This window comes from Diachasmimorpha longicaudata, chromosome 12 (genome assembly GCF_034640455.1).
Source record: "Diachasmimorpha longicaudata isolate KC_UGA_2023 chromosome 12, iyDiaLong2, whole genome shotgun sequence".
Classification (NCBI taxonomy): Eukaryota; Metazoa; Arthropoda; class Insecta; order Hymenoptera; family Braconidae; genus Diachasmimorpha; species Diachasmimorpha longicaudata.
Window position 1 is genome coordinate 3,726,035 of NC_087236.1, and position 19,347 is coordinate 3,745,381.

The 19,347-nt window shown below is 36.7% G+C and overlaps 2 protein-coding genes across 2 annotated transcripts; both read left to right on the top strand.

The window, feature by feature from the left end:
- Positions 1 to 12,371: 12,371 nt before the first annotated feature.
- Positions 12,372 to 14,582, top strand: LOC135168094 (uncharacterized). Its single transcript, XM_064131989.1, has 2 exons — positions 12,372 to 14,285; positions 14,476 to 14,582. The coding sequence occupies exons 1-2, from the start codon at positions 12,935 to 12,937 to the stop codon at positions 14,481 to 14,483; spliced, it is 1,359 nt and encodes a 452-aa protein (XP_063988059.1). The 5' UTR covers positions 12,372 to 12,934; the 3' UTR covers positions 14,484 to 14,582.
- Positions 14,583 to 15,799: 1,217 nt separating this feature from the next.
- Positions 15,800 to 19,129, top strand: LOC135168093 (uncharacterized). The gene is made up of 6 exons (XM_064131987.1): positions 15,800 to 16,058; positions 16,151 to 16,366; positions 17,073 to 17,246; positions 17,354 to 17,548; positions 17,792 to 18,234; positions 18,466 to 19,129. The coding sequence occupies exons 1-6, from the start codon at positions 15,800 to 15,802 to the stop codon at positions 18,814 to 18,816; spliced, it is 1,638 nt and encodes a 545-aa protein (XP_063988057.1). The 3' UTR covers positions 18,817 to 19,129.
- The last annotated feature ends 218 nt before the right edge of the window (positions 19,130 to 19,347 follow it).

A 19,347-nucleotide genomic window follows, 5' to 3' on the forward strand; every position in this document is an offset into this window, starting at 1 on the left:
GTCATATTAAATACGGTAGAGTACATAGAACCTCCGCGTATTCCACAATTTTGCAATTCAAATTCTCCTGGTTTCGGCTCGGCTCAGTTTCCCTGATAATTTAACGGGTTTCAGGCAATAAATCCATATCAACGAATGCGAATGTGTGCAATGAAAATACTTTAGTTGATGGAATGTATTTCAGAATTTTCATTTTCATACCTCATCCGACGATCAATTCTCAATTATCGTGATCAAATGTGATGTGTAGAATTATGAAAATGAGAGTAACGCAACAACTTCACATAATTCCAGTTGAATAATATTTTTGATTGACTGTTTTGTCTGGCAATGCAGCTCACGCTCGCTAAAAACCTCCAGTAACTCATGAAACGAAATATTAGTTCAGTAAATGTCAGCCCATTCCAGATTCATGTACGAAAATTGCGCCTTTGTAGTCTGATGAACTATTACCGCAGATTGCTACAAAGCACGGTATGAGGTTCTTTGACCAGAACGAAGGTAGAAAATAATCAGATAATTTGCTTCTCTGAAATTGTGAGGAAGGGTCACATGCTCGACGTGATACGAATATGAATCTAATCCCGAAAATTTTAATCGAAAATAAATTCAAAATGTGAGTGAATATGAGAAAAACATTTTGACTGGTATTATTAATAATGTTGTTACACAATCAACTAATTGAAAGGGTAGGTAGGTAATTAATTACCTCATGATGTTGATGGTAATTATCATTATAGCCATTTTACCTTTGGTTGAAGCTTGCGTCAACTTTTTTGGGGCATATCAACAGCTATTATATATTATATATCATATATTATATATTCCACTCGTGTTCTCATATGAGGATGCGAGGATAAATAAATACCGCAGCCAAACTATTGACAGTATGTATGTGGAAAAACTTGAAACAGCAAAAAGAGCACGCCGATGAATGAGACAAAACAAATGCTGGTATGCAATTGCGAGGTATAGCATAGTCGAAAGCTTCACTTAGTGATGCTTAGGAGGCAACTCTTTTTTTTTTAATATATTATATATTATATTATATATTATATTATATATTATATTATATACTACACATTATGGTTTGACTTTTCAATGTAAAAAAATTTTCCTATGATATGTTCAGGAGTTGAGCAGTTATACATTTATAAGTAAATATGAATGATGGCTCCATCTTGCGTATTATATATCGTTCCGCAATTACTTTTCAAACAATAAATTTAATCCGATTTTCTAGTTGATGTCGATTGAACTCTTTTTCGTATTTTTTGCCAATTAAAGTCACGTTATATATATTTTTCTGAGTGTAATTGCTCGTGGCCGATGGCTCACAGTAAGTTCGATCGAATGGCCATTCGTAAAATAAAGATATAGTAGAACATAGAAAGAGCAAATACTTGGCGGAAGGCCCTGGAGCGATGGCGAGCTGCAAATTCTTGCAAGAATTTGCAACGAATTTCGTTAAAGACGAATAAATAAATAAATAAAACTAGGATTAATAAACTAATCCATCAATGGCGATTAACTTGTTTCAAGTTTTGGATATAAACGTTACCCTCATTATCCTCAAAGGATTAAGTAAATTGGGACGGACTCGCTTGAACTTCGGTCCAAAGATGCCCCAAAAAGGAAGACAGTAATTTCTGACATAATTGGTTAGAGGCTTTTAGTTTGCCTTTTATCTTGACGTATTTCACATCAACACAACAGGATATTCTTTTGCATTTCCATATTGATCGGTCGAAGCTCCTGTGTTTCTATATTCATGAGCCTCGTAACGTATTCGAGGAATTATCTATCATCCGGAACGGCCTCCTCCTCTGGTAGAGACTCTCCTTCAATTGGAAACTATCGCTGTCACTCGACATCTTGGTTTCGCCTCATGAAGCCATATAATGGTAAATATCGATAAGAACTTTCATATTTTTTGAGACGTTCGTTCGGTCCACCTGTTGCACTGAAGAGATAGAACGTCATTTTTATTTCATTTCATCTTTCTACGATTTTCCGGGTCTACGACAACTTTTGCGAACCGTTGAAGCGAATCCGTTGCGTGAGCTATATGTTACGATCGATTGACGTCAGCCCCGATTCCGAACAATTGACAAAATCTACTTAGAGATATTGAATGAATGACTATTGAAGTACAGAGTAGAAAAGAATAATACTTATAAATGATTCATGCCTCCATCAAATTTTTACAAAAAAATTAAACTTCAAAGCTATTCAAAGCTGAACCCAATCAGTGAAACCCAATTAGACAAAACCAAGAACTTGAAATCTTCATTTCTGACGAAATCCAATTTCTGATGTCAACCAACTCTCCGGAAATATATCGTCAAGTGCTTCCAACAAAAGGGAGAACTCAACCGTCCAACTACTCTTTATCCAAATCTCGACTTATGCTTTCGCTCTCCTGTCCCAGGGTCGTGGTTACTTCTTTGACCAAATTTACTATACCTAAAACTTTCTTGACTCGGTAGAAGTGGTAATAGAACCCGTTTCAACACAAATCTCAAGTTTGGGTTGAAAGCATTTGTCGACGGGCCACGCAGGGGTGAGTACGTACTCCAAACAAAACCGAAGATACGATTAGGGGCATCCAATGGATCAAATATCGAACATGTTCATTCGAAGGGAACGCCAGGAATCGTCTTAATCACTTGATTTGTTTCTCAAATGAGATCTTCCTGGAAAACTCCTCTCCGAAATCAATTTGGAGATGAATCCATGTTGTCGAACTTGAACCAAGACGTCTTCTCATAAACAATATTCACCCTAAGGTGATTCGTAGATAGAGTAAGGTGATTCGCAGTATTTGTAATGGAAAAACATTACGTTTATATCACATCAATCAGATAAATAATTTGGCAAAAAAAATTTTGAAAAATGAATTTTGTGGAAGAGCAAGGCTTTAGAAGGTCCCTAGCGACATAAAGTTTCTGATGTCAACTAACTTTATGGAATTATACCGTAAAGTACTTCTTGTCAAAGGAGGAAACTCGTATCCCTCCCTCTACTCAAATCTCGACTTATGCTGGTACTCTCCACCCCTTCAATCGCGGTTCCTTCTTTGACTGAATTTCGTATAGGCACAACTTTGTTGACTCGAAAAATATCATAATACAAAACTCTTTCAGCAAATCGTGTGTTGGGGTAGATAGAATTTGTAGACCAACAGAGATGGAGTGAATACTAATACGGAACTATTCAGAAGTTAAATTAACAGATATTGGATAAATCAAATACTAGTCAGGATTAATCGAGTCTAATGCGATGGAGTTCATAAAGGATTAAATTCAGACTATTGACATAACAAGTTTAATGAGCTTCATAAACCAAATTTACGCGAAGGATTTTCGCAGATCGATTCTGAGTAGAAAGTCTGCTGTTTACATTATAGTCGTATCATTGGAGGCTTGACGGTGGATCAAAAAGCGATGAAATAATTGGATCAGGATGTGACCAAATCAGAATTTGATCAGATCAAATTGATCCGAATTCGATGAAATCATTTGACTCCGTGTTTCGACGCGGAATGTGTGGAACGTGTAAACAGGCGAATCTTACAGCCTTTGGGAATTCCCCTTCGGGTCTTTCCCGCATTAAAAATTCTCTGTCCTCTCGTTTTCCAAATTCTCACATTTTCCCCCAACACCTTTATCAGTTCAGCCATAAAGGTGAAGACAGGCTAAATTAAAGTTTCGCGTTTATGGTTCACATTTGCTGACCAAATGTATAGATTTTACCATTTTACCACTTTCCACTTTCATGTTCTTTATGCCTGGATGCCTTTACGGCTGCGTCAATCCTCACACCAACTTTCCTCAATCTGCCATTTATGATCCCTCACAAGAACTAAATAATTCCTGTACCTAGCATCGCCTTTCCAGACCCTCGCACTCTTTGGGCCTCATCCCCCATACTCTAAGTACCTCCTATTTTTATTTTCCTCCGTGAAAATTCCTCCAATCAAATTGCCTTTCCAATCCGCAAGCAACCAATCACGTCTCCTTTCACTCATTCCCAGCCCTTCCAGAATTTCTTTTTCAAATTTCCTTACTTTCCAAACAGACAGTTCCGAAACCGAGTTCATCTTGAAGACATCCATTTTTCCTACTTGCGAGTTCTCATCCATTAATTTTGTACATCTCTGTGTCGAGAAGAATATAGTTTCATTTTCATATCAGTGTTTGTGTTAGTTAATTATTTTGCATAGACAGTTCGCCTTTCTACTGTTCGTGTAGAAAAATATCTTTCTACCCGACACTCAGGTCGGATGATGCGTGGTGGACCCGGTACGACGGGATCAATTTCTGATCCCAACTCAGGGTACCTGACCCTAATTTCCACCCGGGATTCTTAGTCGTGATGACAAAGTGAGACCTCTCAGCGATGAATTCGCATATTTGTCCTCATAATAACCAACTGCTCCACCCCTGTAATATAGTATCCTAGCTTTATCCCTCACGGCAACATCTCAAACACAAAACTTTTCCAACTCGCCAGATATCACAATAGAAAAGCTGTTAAAACAAATCTCTCGTTTACCATGATAACAGTTCAAAAGATTCGCAGTTGTACAAGTCACCCGGGATTTCCACCACGAAAATGTCCGTTGACTCTACAACGTGGCTAATGGAATAGACAGTAGCTAAATGGTAGCAGGGAAGTTGGAGCTTAACGAAAATAATTGTGAACTGTTGAGTACGAAAATACGTTGAGGGTCTTGAGAGACAACTTCCTGCCGATCTTTGTACTCAAGAATATTCTCCAAAGGTTAAAACTTATGTTCAGTTTCATAGTGAGTAATCTCATCTTACCTTCAACGGATTAAATAAATTTTCTTCAGCACTAAATGGACGAGTTTGAAGATCTTCTCAAGCTGTTGAAGGGGTCATCTGTGGATCAAACGGAAAAGCCCATTTTTTATCGATTTTAAATTCATTCTGCGAAAGATTGTTGCACACATCTGACATTTTCAACATCGAATAATGATTTACATATTGTAATTGGATTTATAATTAAATTATTGATTTTAAATTTCGTAAGTTAGCGCACCCGGACAATGTTGGATCTAGATCTTCATGAATTCAGTGAAGACCAAATTTTTTCTTTGACCCGCACCTGAGACCATCACCAACTTTCGTGTTTAGACGTAACAAAGACTTTCTGCCCGCGTTTTTTTTCGTACGCGAATAGCTAATTCGTGCTGTTGGAGCGATCGATACCCCTTTTAGAGGGTACTACGAGGGTTCGTGATCTGAAAAATGAAGGACTGAGGTTTAAACATTACGTGAGGGGAAACAGTACTTCCTTTCTTCGAGGTATTGCAGGGTAAGCCAACACAGGGCCAACACAGGGTTGCTATCGAAGAATGCGAACAGTATGTTAATCAAAATATCTGATATCTTTCTATGCAGACCGAGGAAACAGTGCAAAATTAGAATTTTTTTGCAGCGGAATTTTTACAGTGATCTACTTTCAGTCGCATATTGCAATTTGTTGCAATTTATCGCAGCAATTTGACGGGGCGTCGAGAATTTTAGGTGCAATTTGCTAAATGTAATTTACGCTTCAAAACAACGTACTTTACGATTAAAATAAAAAGCGGAATTACCTCGGGGCGAGGCGTCTTTTACGTTTAGTAGAAGGTCATTTACATTTTAAGAAATCCTAAATTATAATTTTTATGGACGAATTTTACGATGTTCTTATGTGCAATTTCAGAAAAAACATTGCGGTTTTACGGTTGAAATTGGTTTTTTACTTCAAATGTAAATTTAAGATATTTCATGTTCTCTCATGGCATCACATGAGGAGAAATATTCCGTAAAAATTTCATATCTTCTTCGTAATTTTTGAGTGAAATGTTTTTGTATAGAAATTTCAGCGAAGGGCTATCCACCCCCCAATCGAGTGACACCACGATGCCATTTTGAAGTCAACCTCAGGTGAATTCAGTGATGATTTCGGCGATTGGAGGGCGGACATGATTTCAGTGAGTTCAAGCTACCGAACCAATGACGTCACGACTTTAAATGACGTCATTTGATGTCAGTTTGGGGGGTGTCTTGACCCCTATGTCTTAGTCATCGTCTTCGTGATATTTCATTCAAAATTTTTTAGTCATTTGTAAGAAGTTGAGGACACATATTAAAAATAAACCTTTGTGTATCTATTAATTAATCGATTCAATCTCATATTAATCTAATTAATTAATTAATCTATTCATAGTATATAATAAAATGATGGCAAAATCAATTTTTTAAAATTGAAATTGCAGTATAATAATTTACTTATTTCAATATTTATTGGTTTACTTTTTGTGTGTGACACGAAAAATCGAAAAATCTTCAAAAATTTTCAACATCAAAACACATTTTTCCGCAATTATTTGCAAACTAATTTATGAATATGCACCAGTTCTCATTAAATCTCAGTGTCGTTGACCGCTAACAATTATGTCTAAAAGTTAGTAAATAGATTTTTCTGTTTCTGAAAACTCAATCTTCCAACTTGTCATTGAAATTTGGAATTTTATGATAATTGAATTATTCATCGAATTTCTTTCGCGAAATTCCGCAGCGATCCCATAATATTCATCTTGTGACGTAATATTTACGAGGCTTATCATAGATAAACCTAGTTCATTGACAATTGAACTCCCAATACCATAAATTCCTCCGAATAAAACAATAAAATTCATGTTTTGTCCGAATATTTTTCCTCTTCTCTTTCCCAAATTGAAAACTCTCCAAAATGTATTTTGCAACACGTTCACTACTCACGTCAGATCAATTTTATGACATTTTCCCCTCCTGTATATCAGAGATGAATGAGGGTGTCGGGAATAAAAAGCTACTGGCGTTAGTCCAAATCCCATAAAGAAAGGGGAAGATGAATAACTATAACAACACATTTGTAAATTTGAGGGAACTTTCTTGAAAAGAAATATTGAAGATCGTGATACTAATTTATTAATTAATTGACGGCACGAAAACAAATGAGTTGTGTGTTTGATTGTCCGCGGGGAGAGTGCATTACCTGCTGAAGATCTTTCCGAAATATTCAGAAAAATCATCGATGATCCTCGGAAGATCTCCTTGTTGACCGAAAAGAATTCGTTCGAGTATTTTCGGAAGAGGATTTTTTTATTCGAATTGAATCAAATGATTTTTAAAAAAATCGGCACTGATGATCTTCCGATCTGAATTTTTCAGAAAAATCATCGACGATCTCCAGAAGATCTTCCTGTTGACCCAACAAAATTCTTTCGAATATTTTCGGAAAAGGATATTTTATTTATTTAAACTGAATCAAATGATTCTAAAAAAATCGGTACTGAAGATCTTCCGATCTGAATTTTTCAGAAAAATCATCGATGATCAATCTTCTGAAGATCTCCTTGTTGACCGAACAAAATTCGTTCGAGTATTTTCGGAAGATGAATTTTTTGTATTCGAACTGAATCAACTGATTTCAAAAAAATTCGGTACTGAAGATCTTCCCGAATTTTTCAGAAAATTCATCGACGATCTTCGGAAGATGATTTTTCTGAACTTCTCACCTTCGATACAACAAAAATTACTGCGCTCGATTTATTGGATTTAACTACACAATTTTGTGGGATGGGCTTAAGTCCAGTGGCCATGGACAGTCCAATTGAGTGCTCTTCAATTTTACCGCTATATCGCTGATACTCTATGGAATAGTGGAAAATCACAGTCTAGTCTGGGGTATCACCACCCAAATGGTTCTTCACATTCCGGGATTCATCGAGTGAGTTATCCAGTGGTCAATAACGGAACAACAATTTGGATCAGTCGGTGGCAGTTAACACGAAAGCATTTTGATTGAAAACTTCATTCGGTGGATTTTTATTTTTTCCCTTCGAAATATGGGATTTTGAGGGGTGACAGTACACGGCATAAATTCCTCTGTAAATTACTCCGGGAAAAATGTCTCCCTCAAAATTTTTCCTCCAAATTTACTCTGGAAAATTCTGCGGAAAAAATGTTTCTCCCAAAATTTTTCCTCCAAAATGTCAGCCAAATAATTTCTTGGCTCGGAAAATTCTCCAAAACTAATTTATTCACTGACCATTTCTCCGAATAAAATGTTTCCCCTGTTGGGAAGATAAACTATTATTTATCGAGATGAAATTAAGTTAATGACAAATATAAAATACATAAATTAAACGTGACTTGATTCACTGCTTTTCTTCAACGTTTCTTCGACACACAATGTGACTAACGAAATTTATAATTGAGGAATAATTCTGTGTAAATAATTTTGTAAATTCACATTATAAATAAGAAAGTTCTTAACAAACGCACAATAATTTTTAAATAATCATTTAACGTAGATCTTTCATCATTGTTAATGACATCTGCCAGACGAGCTTTATAATCCTTAGAAGTCTTTTTTAATGGCTCCTCCTGAATTTAATTGATCAACTGAATCTTCAGTTGAACTTCATTTACTTTTCATTAAACTAATAAGTTTCCATAAACAAATATCAGAGGTAAAACTTTCTTTAGAAATATTTAAAGAGAGAAATTATTTTAACAAGAATTTTTTAGCGAGATTTTTTCCTTTTTATTTTTGTGAAAGGGAAATTTTCGGAGAGAAATTTCGAAGAAGAAATATATTTTTTCTGCAAATTTTTTAGAGTAAAAATTATTGTCAGAGAAATTCAACCCTTCAACAGGGGCGGAGAAAGACGGCAGATATGTTGTGACGTTGAGACTGTTTTTTGCTATGGAAACTGCATGCGAGTTTGCATCAAGCGCTTTCAGTATTGATTTTGACGAATATTCATTCACAGCGGTTTTGATTTCCAGTGACATGAACCCGGATTTTTAGGTGCCTATAACTGTCGAAGTTTACTTTCCACGTCTGCTGAAATTAATTTCACATTTGTTTGCGTGTTCACGATAAAATGGAGAGATCACTTTTATGAGCTGAAGTTCTGAGAAGAGCGACGCACGATGACATTCGGTTTTCGTGTAAACATTTCTGAAAGTCCTTGAATCGAACGTTAATAGAATTGCCCGAATGATTTTGTAGGTCAGTGGTGTCGGGAAGTAAAAATGGTTCTGAGTATTTTAGCACATACTTTTAAAGATATGCAGAGCTCTGAAATAAAAATATTGAGCCCAAGAGAAGAGCTATTCCCGCTGTTAACCGAGTTCGAGCTCATCATTATCATTGTTGCGTATCAAATGACGTGAAGTTACAATTTTTTTTTGGAAATGAAATTATTTTAAATTATGTATAAGAATTTTCATTCATATCCATTCAAATAGTTTTTCTTCCCAACCGGATTTAGTAACAACTTAATTATGGTCAATCCCACTGTTTAAACAAACAGTACAATCCAAATTCTTTCTATCATTCTTTTTCGATTCCAGACCTTTTAAATGTTTTAATGGGGATAATCCTTACAATCTATAATTTCGTTCTCCCATGGGGCTATTTTACTCGCTGCCATTATTGCCCTTATTTCTATATTTATTACACTTAAGGGGTTATTCTCATGTGAACGCCTATATTTTACCACTTTTTCGGAATTTTTTTTTTATCCGACAACAAATTTCAATCATGTTGATTTTTAAATATATTTTTATTTGTATTTTGAAATATACGAAAAAAAAATTGTTTTTTCGTTTTTTACATTTTTAACATATATTTTTTTTAAGTCAAAGTAGTCCCCAACAAAAAAAGGTAGTTCACTGGTCAAGGTGATAGCGGCTGTTCATGTTGTCTGACATAAAAAAATCGAATGGATTATTATTCAGTAGATCTGTGGCTATCGTCCCTACCAAATTTAATCAATTTCATTAAAAACAAAAAAAAATATCGAACTTCAAAAAGAAAATCACAAAAATCTCGTTCTTTTTCGTTACAAATCGTTTAAAAAAAATATGAAGATATTGTCGAAAATAAACAATTGTGGTAGGGACGATAACTATAAATGAGTAGAAGAACATATGTAAATTTTAAAGCAATCGGTTGAATACTTTTTCTTGTAGGACCTTGACCGTTTCAGAAAATGATGATTCGAGAAAAACGCGTTTAAAGTTTAAAGCCTGGTAGACAATCGCTTACGACACGTCGGCGACTATGAGCTGTAACTTATCAAATACTATGAATTTCGGTCTGAATTTTTCACAGCATGTTTTCAATAGGTTTTACTGTCAAAATATAAAAAAAAATCGATTTTTTGAAGTGCTCGCATGAGAATAACCCCTTAACCCTCCAATCCATCCAACCAGACATTTTTGGGAAATCGTCTCTAAAAGACACCAACCTCTCCCTCCCTCCCCCCTGCACCTATCCAATCATGATGTGGTCCTTCCCATCACAGGTAATTTCACCAATCACATGGCAGTTCCAGAAACCTTTTCCTCTTCCATTTTTCCATCCCTCCCACTTAACATTTTCCAAGTTGTCTCCAAAATTATTCCTACGAGACCGAATGCGCGCTTCGCGAGCACTATTTTAATTTCCCGCCTCAAACACATTGACCAATTAGGAGAAAGTCTTACACATGAAGTTAGTCGATGACTTCTGTGGTTAATTTAATTTAATTTATGTGCTTGTGCTTTCATAGACTGATGAAGGGCGATCACACCGTAAAAGAACGAATGTGAAAGTCGTTGGTATAAATATGATGAGAGAGGTAACTTGATTCACGATGGATGCTTTTAGGAACACGAACGTTTTCGCCTTTTCGACTAACGCGAAACTTCATTCATTTAATCGGCCAATGGGATAGACCTTACGCGATTTCGACTCGGACGAACTTCATTTATGTGCTTCTGCTTTTATAAATACGACATTTCCCTGGCAGGAGATGAGGAATGGCCGACAGTCGGCCGACTGTCGGCCAGCATTGGCCGGATTGGATAATCAATGATGTCCTGTTTGTGGATCCAGGAAGGTGGATTGGAGTTCAAAATAAATTTGTCTAGATTCCCGAAGATCCAATTGCGCGACGTATTTGGTTTGGATAATCAATGATGTCTTGTCTGGCCGACTGTCGGCCATTGCCCATCTCCTGCCAGGGTTGGGAGAACTTCATCCCCCGATCCTTAATCCTACTTTAAACTACAACCATTAAGCTCTAAGAATATATTTCCCAAAACTACTAGCTATAGAAAAATTCCTGATACTACAATATTAATTTTTTTTTTCTAATTTCCTTTGCATTTTTAAAAAATTAAATTAGAGACTGGAAAATACTCCAGTCACATTTTCTCGGATTTTTTTGTATTATTTTAATCAAAATTTCTTTAGTAATTTGTTTATAATCTATTTTATCCGTTCCTTCCCCATCAATAGTCGATCGTTCCCCATCAAGTGATTTTCATTATAATGAACATTTTGCGATAAACACAAAGTAATCCGTTGTACACCTGCACATGCAACGTCTATCACCTCATCGTACATCGCTTCAGGCGGTTCCGCCCAGGGCGTCGCGCCAACCGAAAGCCCGTTCCACTCGGCCCACCAGACACTTTCGCGCTCAGTCCGTGTTGCGACGCCGTGACGCACACTCCATCGAAATCCTCTCCAGAGATATAAAAAAATATTTTTGTGAATAAACACGATCTTAATGGAAATTTGTGGCGTTTACAGCTGATGAAAATCTGGCACTTGTGCTACGTCTGACTATAATGGTTTCGTGCTACTGAATATTTGGAAACATTGACGTGAAAGTGCAAATCGCTTTCCCATTTTTGCTTCCCAATGGGAGCTTTTTCTTATTTATTTTTGTGGTCCTAGTGATTCGACATTTTCGCAAGTTTCCGCGCGAAATTCGATATTTTTTTTTGGTTTCTGTTAGTGGAACTGGGGATGCAGTCGATTGTCTGTTGATGTGATCAGGTGGTGATGTTTACAAACATTTCCATGTGATAGTGATAGCGATAGTGGATTAAGGTGCTTTCGGGGACTTAAATTTTTGGAAAAGTTTTGGGGTTGGATAGGTCGAGGGAAATTGAATTTTGGGGGGCGGTGAGTGGTAATTGTTTGTGAGCGACATTTAACTACAGTCAGGGGTGATAAATCATAACAGTTTGGGAATCGGGGAAATCAGTGAACGAAATTTTCAACAACTTTCGTTGTCACCTTTAACTAAAAATGAAATTGTGACTGAATTTAGAAAAAACAGTTCGTCGTAAGAAAAATACAACGAAATTGAAAAATGTTGATTGATTTTTGGTGAATGTTTTCCCGGATTTCAGTTAAAATTTTAGTTGAAGTGGATAACAAATTATTATTAATCGAGTTTTTTTATTTTTATTCACAATATTTTTTACTTAATTGAGCATCCCAGGTAGGAAATGCCAATGTCCACGAAACGGGCCAGGTCTGGCACGAGACTGGCTTGCCAGATCTGGGCCACCAAGCTTGGCCCGAGGCATGGCCAGACCGGCAAAGAGCATGGCTTGCCAGGCTTGGGTCACTAAGCTTGGCCCGTGGTATGGCCAGACTGGCAAAGAGCACGGTTTGCCGGGCTTGGGCAACCACGCTTGACCCGAGGTATGGCCAGACTGGTAAAGAGCATGGCTTGCCAGGCTTGGGTCACCAAGCTTGCCCCGAGACATGGCCAGGCAGACAAGGGGCATGGTTTGCCAGGCTTGGGTCCCATATGGAACAGCATTCCAAAAATTGAATTCTCATGGGGAATGTTCCTTCACTAAATTTTTCGTCCTTTGATTCTCCTTCTTCCGAAGGTACCATTATTTCTTCTGAACATACTATTTCAGGGGAAAATATGCGTGGATATCACCGTATACCACACATTCTATGACAACAGCCCGTAAGATGGCGTGTTGAGTAGTCTGATTGTGGCAGTAGACATGAGTGTCGTGTGCGGCAATTTATTATTTTAATATTACTCTTTTACTATTGTAATATGTCTCAGAGTTCATATTCACGGGTTAAAAAATACAGACATTTTCATCAACTGAAGAAAAAAGAATCTGTAAACGTAGAAGGCGCTAAAGAAAAAACTCCGGATTACAGTGAACGCAATAATGCCGATGAGGAAGAGGTTAGTTTGCCAACAGCCAATGAAATAACTATCCGTAGTGGATCTATTGTGGATCAAATTAGTGGAGATGTCGATGTTCGACATCTCGATGATAATGCTAGTGCTTGTGGTGATAGTTGGTCGGGTGGTGATGGTGATTGTGGCTCGTATAAGCATCTTAATGATTGCATCAGTGAATCCAATAGCAGCGTTGGAGACAGGGATGAACCAATTCTTGGGGGCTCAGGTTGTGATGGTGATTCAGATGACATTGACAATGATTTCAACAAAGTATTCACTGACAGCATTGGAGACAAGAATACACAAACTCTGGACAAATTGGAACCGCGGGGAATGGAGCAAAAAATTAATCAATGGGCAGTGAAATTCAGAAGAGCTACAACAGCAGAAGCAATCGATGAATTGTTAGCCATTTTAAGAAGTGAAGGTTACACATCAATACCCAAGACTACACGGCAGCTTTTGCAAACTCCCCATTGCAGACACCTAACAACCATGAGAGGAGTTCATGAGATTCCAGGTGAATTCATTTATTTGGGAATCGCCTCGGGACTCAGAAAAATAATTTCAACTCAAATTTATCGAGAAAACGACATTTCTCTTCTGGTTCATATTGACGGTATGCAGGTATACCGGAATGCTAAGAAGGAAATTTGGCCAATTTCAATAAAAATACAGCATCCAAATTACACTACCAAACCCTTTGCTGCCGCGATTTATTGTGGGGATGGGAAACCATTATCAGCCACAGAATTCATGACTGATTTTGTTGAAGAGGCCAATGAACTCCAAGAAAATGGTTTGCGCATTGATGACAAGGTTTTTGAGGTGAAAATTGTAGCAATAGTGGCTGATTCGCCAGCTCGAGCATTCATTTGCTGCCACAAAGCTCCTGGAGCCTTCTATGCCTGTGGAAGGTGTTTCACCAAGGGCATTACAGTAGGTTGTGGAAGACGAGGAAAACGCATATATCCAGTGACCAATGCAAATTTACGCACTAAAGTATCCTACGAGACGCGAGTTCAACCAGAACATCATTATGAAGGTTCTGTGTCCCCGCTGCTCTCTTTGGATAGATTCGATCTGACAAAACAAGTGCCATTAGATTTAATGCATTTATTCTATTCTGGTAATATGAAATGGCTGCTGGATAAATGGCTAACGAGAAGTTCAGCCCAGAGGATCAAATTAGCTGATGTTCGTCGGCTTGATGGTATTATGAGGTCATTAAAAGCCGATATCCCTATTGAATTTCAAAGGAAAGAATTTGATGTGAATAATATCTCAAGATGGAAAGCATCACAATTCAAGTTTTTCCTTAATTATTGTGGTATCGTCGTGTTACAAGATTTCTTACCGAAACCTTTACGTTGTCATTTCTCATTATTTGTCTTTGCTAGCAGAATTTTAAACAGTAAGGAATTCGTTAAGGATTTGAGTGAATATGCTGGATCTCTGCTAAAAATTTGTTTCGAGACGTTACCTGATGTTTATAATGATGAAGGGGCTCAAGTTCTCAGTTGGCATAGTATCATCCACGTTGCTAATGATGCCCAATACTTTAAAATTCCTCTGAATGAGCTCTCAGCGTTTTGGGGAGAGAGTTACATTGGTTTATTTAAAAAACTCGTTCATTCTTCGATAAAACCACTCACACAAATTATCAACAGACTAACTGAGATGGAGTCTGGAGGAACCATGGTAATTAATCAGAAACACATACTGAGTGATTGGGTTATCGCGAGAAAGCCTACAACGATGATAATTGATGGGGAAATTCATTTAACATCAAATATGATCAACATCAATGGTCTAACCTTGACGACAAGTCATCCAAATAACGTGGTACTCCTAGATATTGAGAAAGTTTTCGTAATTTCACAAATTCTCGTTAAATCAGGAAAATCCAAAATTTGTGATGATCTTACTGGTATATATATTTTCGGACACCAGGAAAGTAGTAGGGAAGAGGCGTTTAGTTATCCAGACTTTTCCAGTCGAGTAGGAATATTCTACATTAAGTCCTGGGCAGCTGAAATGACATGTAAGAAGGCACACAAAATTAAACACAAATGTGCTTTATTAAATGTAACTGGACGACAATACGCCATATCCCTCCTCCACTAGAAAATAACGTAAAAATTGTTCGCATTGTGAAATGCAGTTTTTTTTTGGTAAGAGGGTATATGAATGAGGGTATATGTTTTAGTTGAACTCGTGATTAAAATTGTGGAAGAAACAAACAATTTTATGTTTTAAATCAACAATCGACATGAAAATCCGATCATCGAGGTCGTTAGAAAATTTCAATAGTGGAGTCGTTACATGCAAGTGGGACATAAATCGGTTAGATCTGGCGTCCGTGTACATAACCTTTCATAATTGCTCGTATCATCCGTTTATCGGGCTTTTTGTCTCAAATTCGGATTTCACCAACTAAGTTGACGGTAAATTACAAGAAGTGAGAATTTAATGTGAATTAAATGTGTGTTAAGTGTTTGACAGATATTTGTGATATAATCGTTTTGAAGGAATAGTGGCGCTAAAAAAGAAGCATCAGTGGGGTGATGACAAAAAACCGTTCAAAACACATGGAAATAGAAACGCAATTTTTTCTGTTAAATAATAAGCTATATGCATCATTCTGCAAAGTTATCAGTTTATATGAAACTACTCGAAAACACCAGGTTCAATTGTACGAATCGTGATTTTTTTTCATAACCTAAAATGTCGGAAACCTCACATCCATCTCGCGATCCAAAAAATCTCAGCGAACCATTCGCAGTCATCGAATTTCTCGAGAAAAACGAAAAAGGGCTACCATGCATTGATTTGGTGCCGAAAAAATGGTTTAATAGTGCAGAAGAAGACACCTGTAAATTCCCACCGACAACTGAATATCATCTACTTGACGACTACTTGGAAAAATTGCACTCGCCCAAGGACTCTTGGCAAAGTTATCCATTTTGCTTCATCACCGGAGCAGGTACAAAAATTGAAATGACTCCACTTATAACTTGATGAATTGCTCGATGGGTTCATTTCAATATTAAAGGATCATATGTTGATTGTGTTCAGCTGATTTGGATCAGGGTCGCAGAAGATTAAAAAAGGCCCAAGTAACTCTCAACTGTGAGACAACCGATGGTGAAAATGATCGAAAGGGGGGGAGGTCCGAAACTTCCTCGAAAGCAAAAATTTCAGCAAAACCCTTAACTGCATCAAAGTCTCAACTAAACAACATCTTTAGTACTAAAATCCCGATTCCACCTAGAAATCAAACTCCAAAGTCTGGTAAGTCCTGTTAATATGAAGTAAAAGTCAATTATCAACAATTATAACCACTCTTAACCCCAATTATTCATCCCCAATTTATTCAACTCTCGTATTTAACATCAAAAGACCCATCGTTCCCTAAATTGGGAATTAGATTGACCGAATTTTTGAAATCTTTTACAAAATAAATATTAATTATGTATCTGTGCAGTCATTACATGTGTATTTGTCTCGAAACATCGTTTTAAGAGAGAATCGCATTGAATGATTTTATAAGAAAATTTTTATTATGTTGTGGTCGAAAAATATTAGGTTATTTTTTTTTATTGCAATTCTTTACTCATCAAAAAATTGAGTCGCTAACAGAAATCACTACGTGCGAACAAGATAAAGTGGAAAATTTATGATTTACACTTGATATGATTGTTTATACATAAAAGCATTGGAATGTTGAGGGGACGAGAAACGTTCCATTTTTCCCCACCATCTCTTATGTAGGAAAGCATTATAATTCTGTTGTGAAGAGGTAAATCAAAGTGAACATCTACGGAAAATGGTAAAATTTTGATAGAAACCTTTTTTGTAGGAGCGATAGGTTCTACAAAAAAAATATTTTTTCAAATGCATGCATTCTTTCCCCACTTTGAAATAGCTATAAAAAACAAAGGCTGGAGACAACTTACGTTGTGTTACTACTTCACTACAAACTTGTAAAATTTCGTAGGTATACAAGCAAAACCAAAGACAAGATTTCAAAGCATTTACCAGAGTGGATCTGACTCTGAAGACGAAAATCATGATTGTCTTATAGCTAATCCTGAGGAGATTCGAGCCTCAAAGGCTCAAAATAATTCTGGCTTTTTGCAAATGTCGAGTAAATCGCGATCTGTACCAACAGGTAATAAATCAATTTTGAGGTAATATGGGACTGTAGCACGTAATTCTAAGTTCGTGTTAATTAAATGATCCGGTCAGGGATAAATCATCATTTTCAATAATTTCCAGGTGCATGTTTATCATTTAAACAGCGGTCAAGGAAGAATATTACTTTGCTTAAAGACGTCGAAACTGATGAATCTGAGAGCAATGATTCCTCCGATGGAATTCTGCAGTCACCTACAAAATCGATGGACTCAGCGAGAAATACAAGAAAAGAACTTCATTTGACACCTCCTTCACCACTAGTCCATAACGCTTCAGGTAAAATCGGCTCGGATATTCCATGACCAATCATCGGCCAAGTTCCTCCCGCATGAAAAAATTTATATTTATAAATATTTGAAAATGGTCCAATTTATATTTTGAACATTCTTTACAAAATTCGGAACTTATATAGAATTAGATTATATTATATATTTTTGGTGGGGGCTTGGGTAGTTTTTTTTTCATCTGATGCTGCTACCCATCAATTTATATCGTTTGGTCCTCCTTTAATTTCATAAGGTAACCGAAAAAGGCGTGCATCGTCTACTACACGCGCTGAAGACGGATTGAATTCGATTGTGAGCCCAGGAACTCCAAAAACTTCACGATCAATGATGGTACCCCCTGCTAAGATGCCAAAAATGCTGGGACCACAAAACCAGTTGTCATCTAGTCATTATGCTGATAATGAACGTCGAATCCTGAACTCCCTTCGAGATTACTTTGATCAGCAATTAGATGAAAAGCTCGAAAATTTAAGACGCAGGATGGCTTACGATTTAAAGCAGTCTATGAATGAGCTCAAGACCACAATCATTGGCACTAATCTAGCCCCAGCTTCTGGTCCTAGCTTGCTTGAAATACAGAAGCAGATGTCTACGCCACTACCATTTGAAATGGATGATAAGTTCCAGGAATACGAAGCGATATTGACAACGGACCCAGATCTCGTAGAAACACTGGTAATATATCTGAAATTGATCGTTTTTCTTCTTTTTTATGTAAAATCAATAAATTGGGCGGTGACACATGCACTGGGTTCGTTTTCTGGTGATGAAAAAATCTTTCATCACCGGGACTCAAGTCTACGTCACTGGAACGCTTTGGTTATAGAACCAACCCGCTGGCGATGAGCCCAAAGATGTCTTCTCATGTTCATAAATTCAAAAAAATTTCCCTTCTTTTATTTTTAGCGATTATTCATGAGAGTTTTGATAAGCAATAAAAAAGAGATGAAAATATGTGTTTCCACTATCCTATCTGCGGTTCTGAGGAAGACAGTGTCACTGCACTATTCTGGTTACGGAAAGGAAGCTGGCGGAAAGAAAAAGAAAAATTTTTATAACACTGCAGTATGCAAAGTACTGATTGATGTGATAATTGAGGTAATAGGATCCAGCACTGATGAGAAGAAGATAATGTCAGAAGTAAGTACTTGGTTGTCACGTTCTGGCGATCGAGAGGGTGGGCGTAAGGAACGACAACGCGGGTCAAGTCATCATAACGAGAATAATTCAGTTTGTTCCTTTGATACCAATCGATAATACTTCATTTTTCCGGGATAAATGGAATTGTAAAATCACTGTGTTAATATGACTCCATTAGTTCATTTTCGTAATTGTATTAGTTGTGATATTCTTGATAAAAGGTACGATTAATAGGAAAAGTTTATATTATCAATATATTTTTATCGCGAGGCGTTTCATTGGGCAGAATATATATTAATATATGAATATTGTTTAGTATTCGGCTGTCATTGAAGTATTAATTATATTTATTATATTTCTCCTGGCGAGGTCGGAAATCCAGAAGATGGAAATAACAATTGGAAAATGTGATGTATCTTAGCATAATAAAGTATTTTCTATGTCATTTCCTCATAAGTTAGATCACGGGAATAAATATCCGTTGTTGGTTCAGGGATTAAATATTATGTCCAAAAGTTTAAAGGGAAAAATAATAAGTGGATTTTTAATTTTTAAGAAAAATTCTAATGAAAGTAATTTCAGCCATTGAGAGCTGTTTTCAGTATTTGGTGATTCAAGTCAAATAATATTTATAAGGTTGAAGTTTCA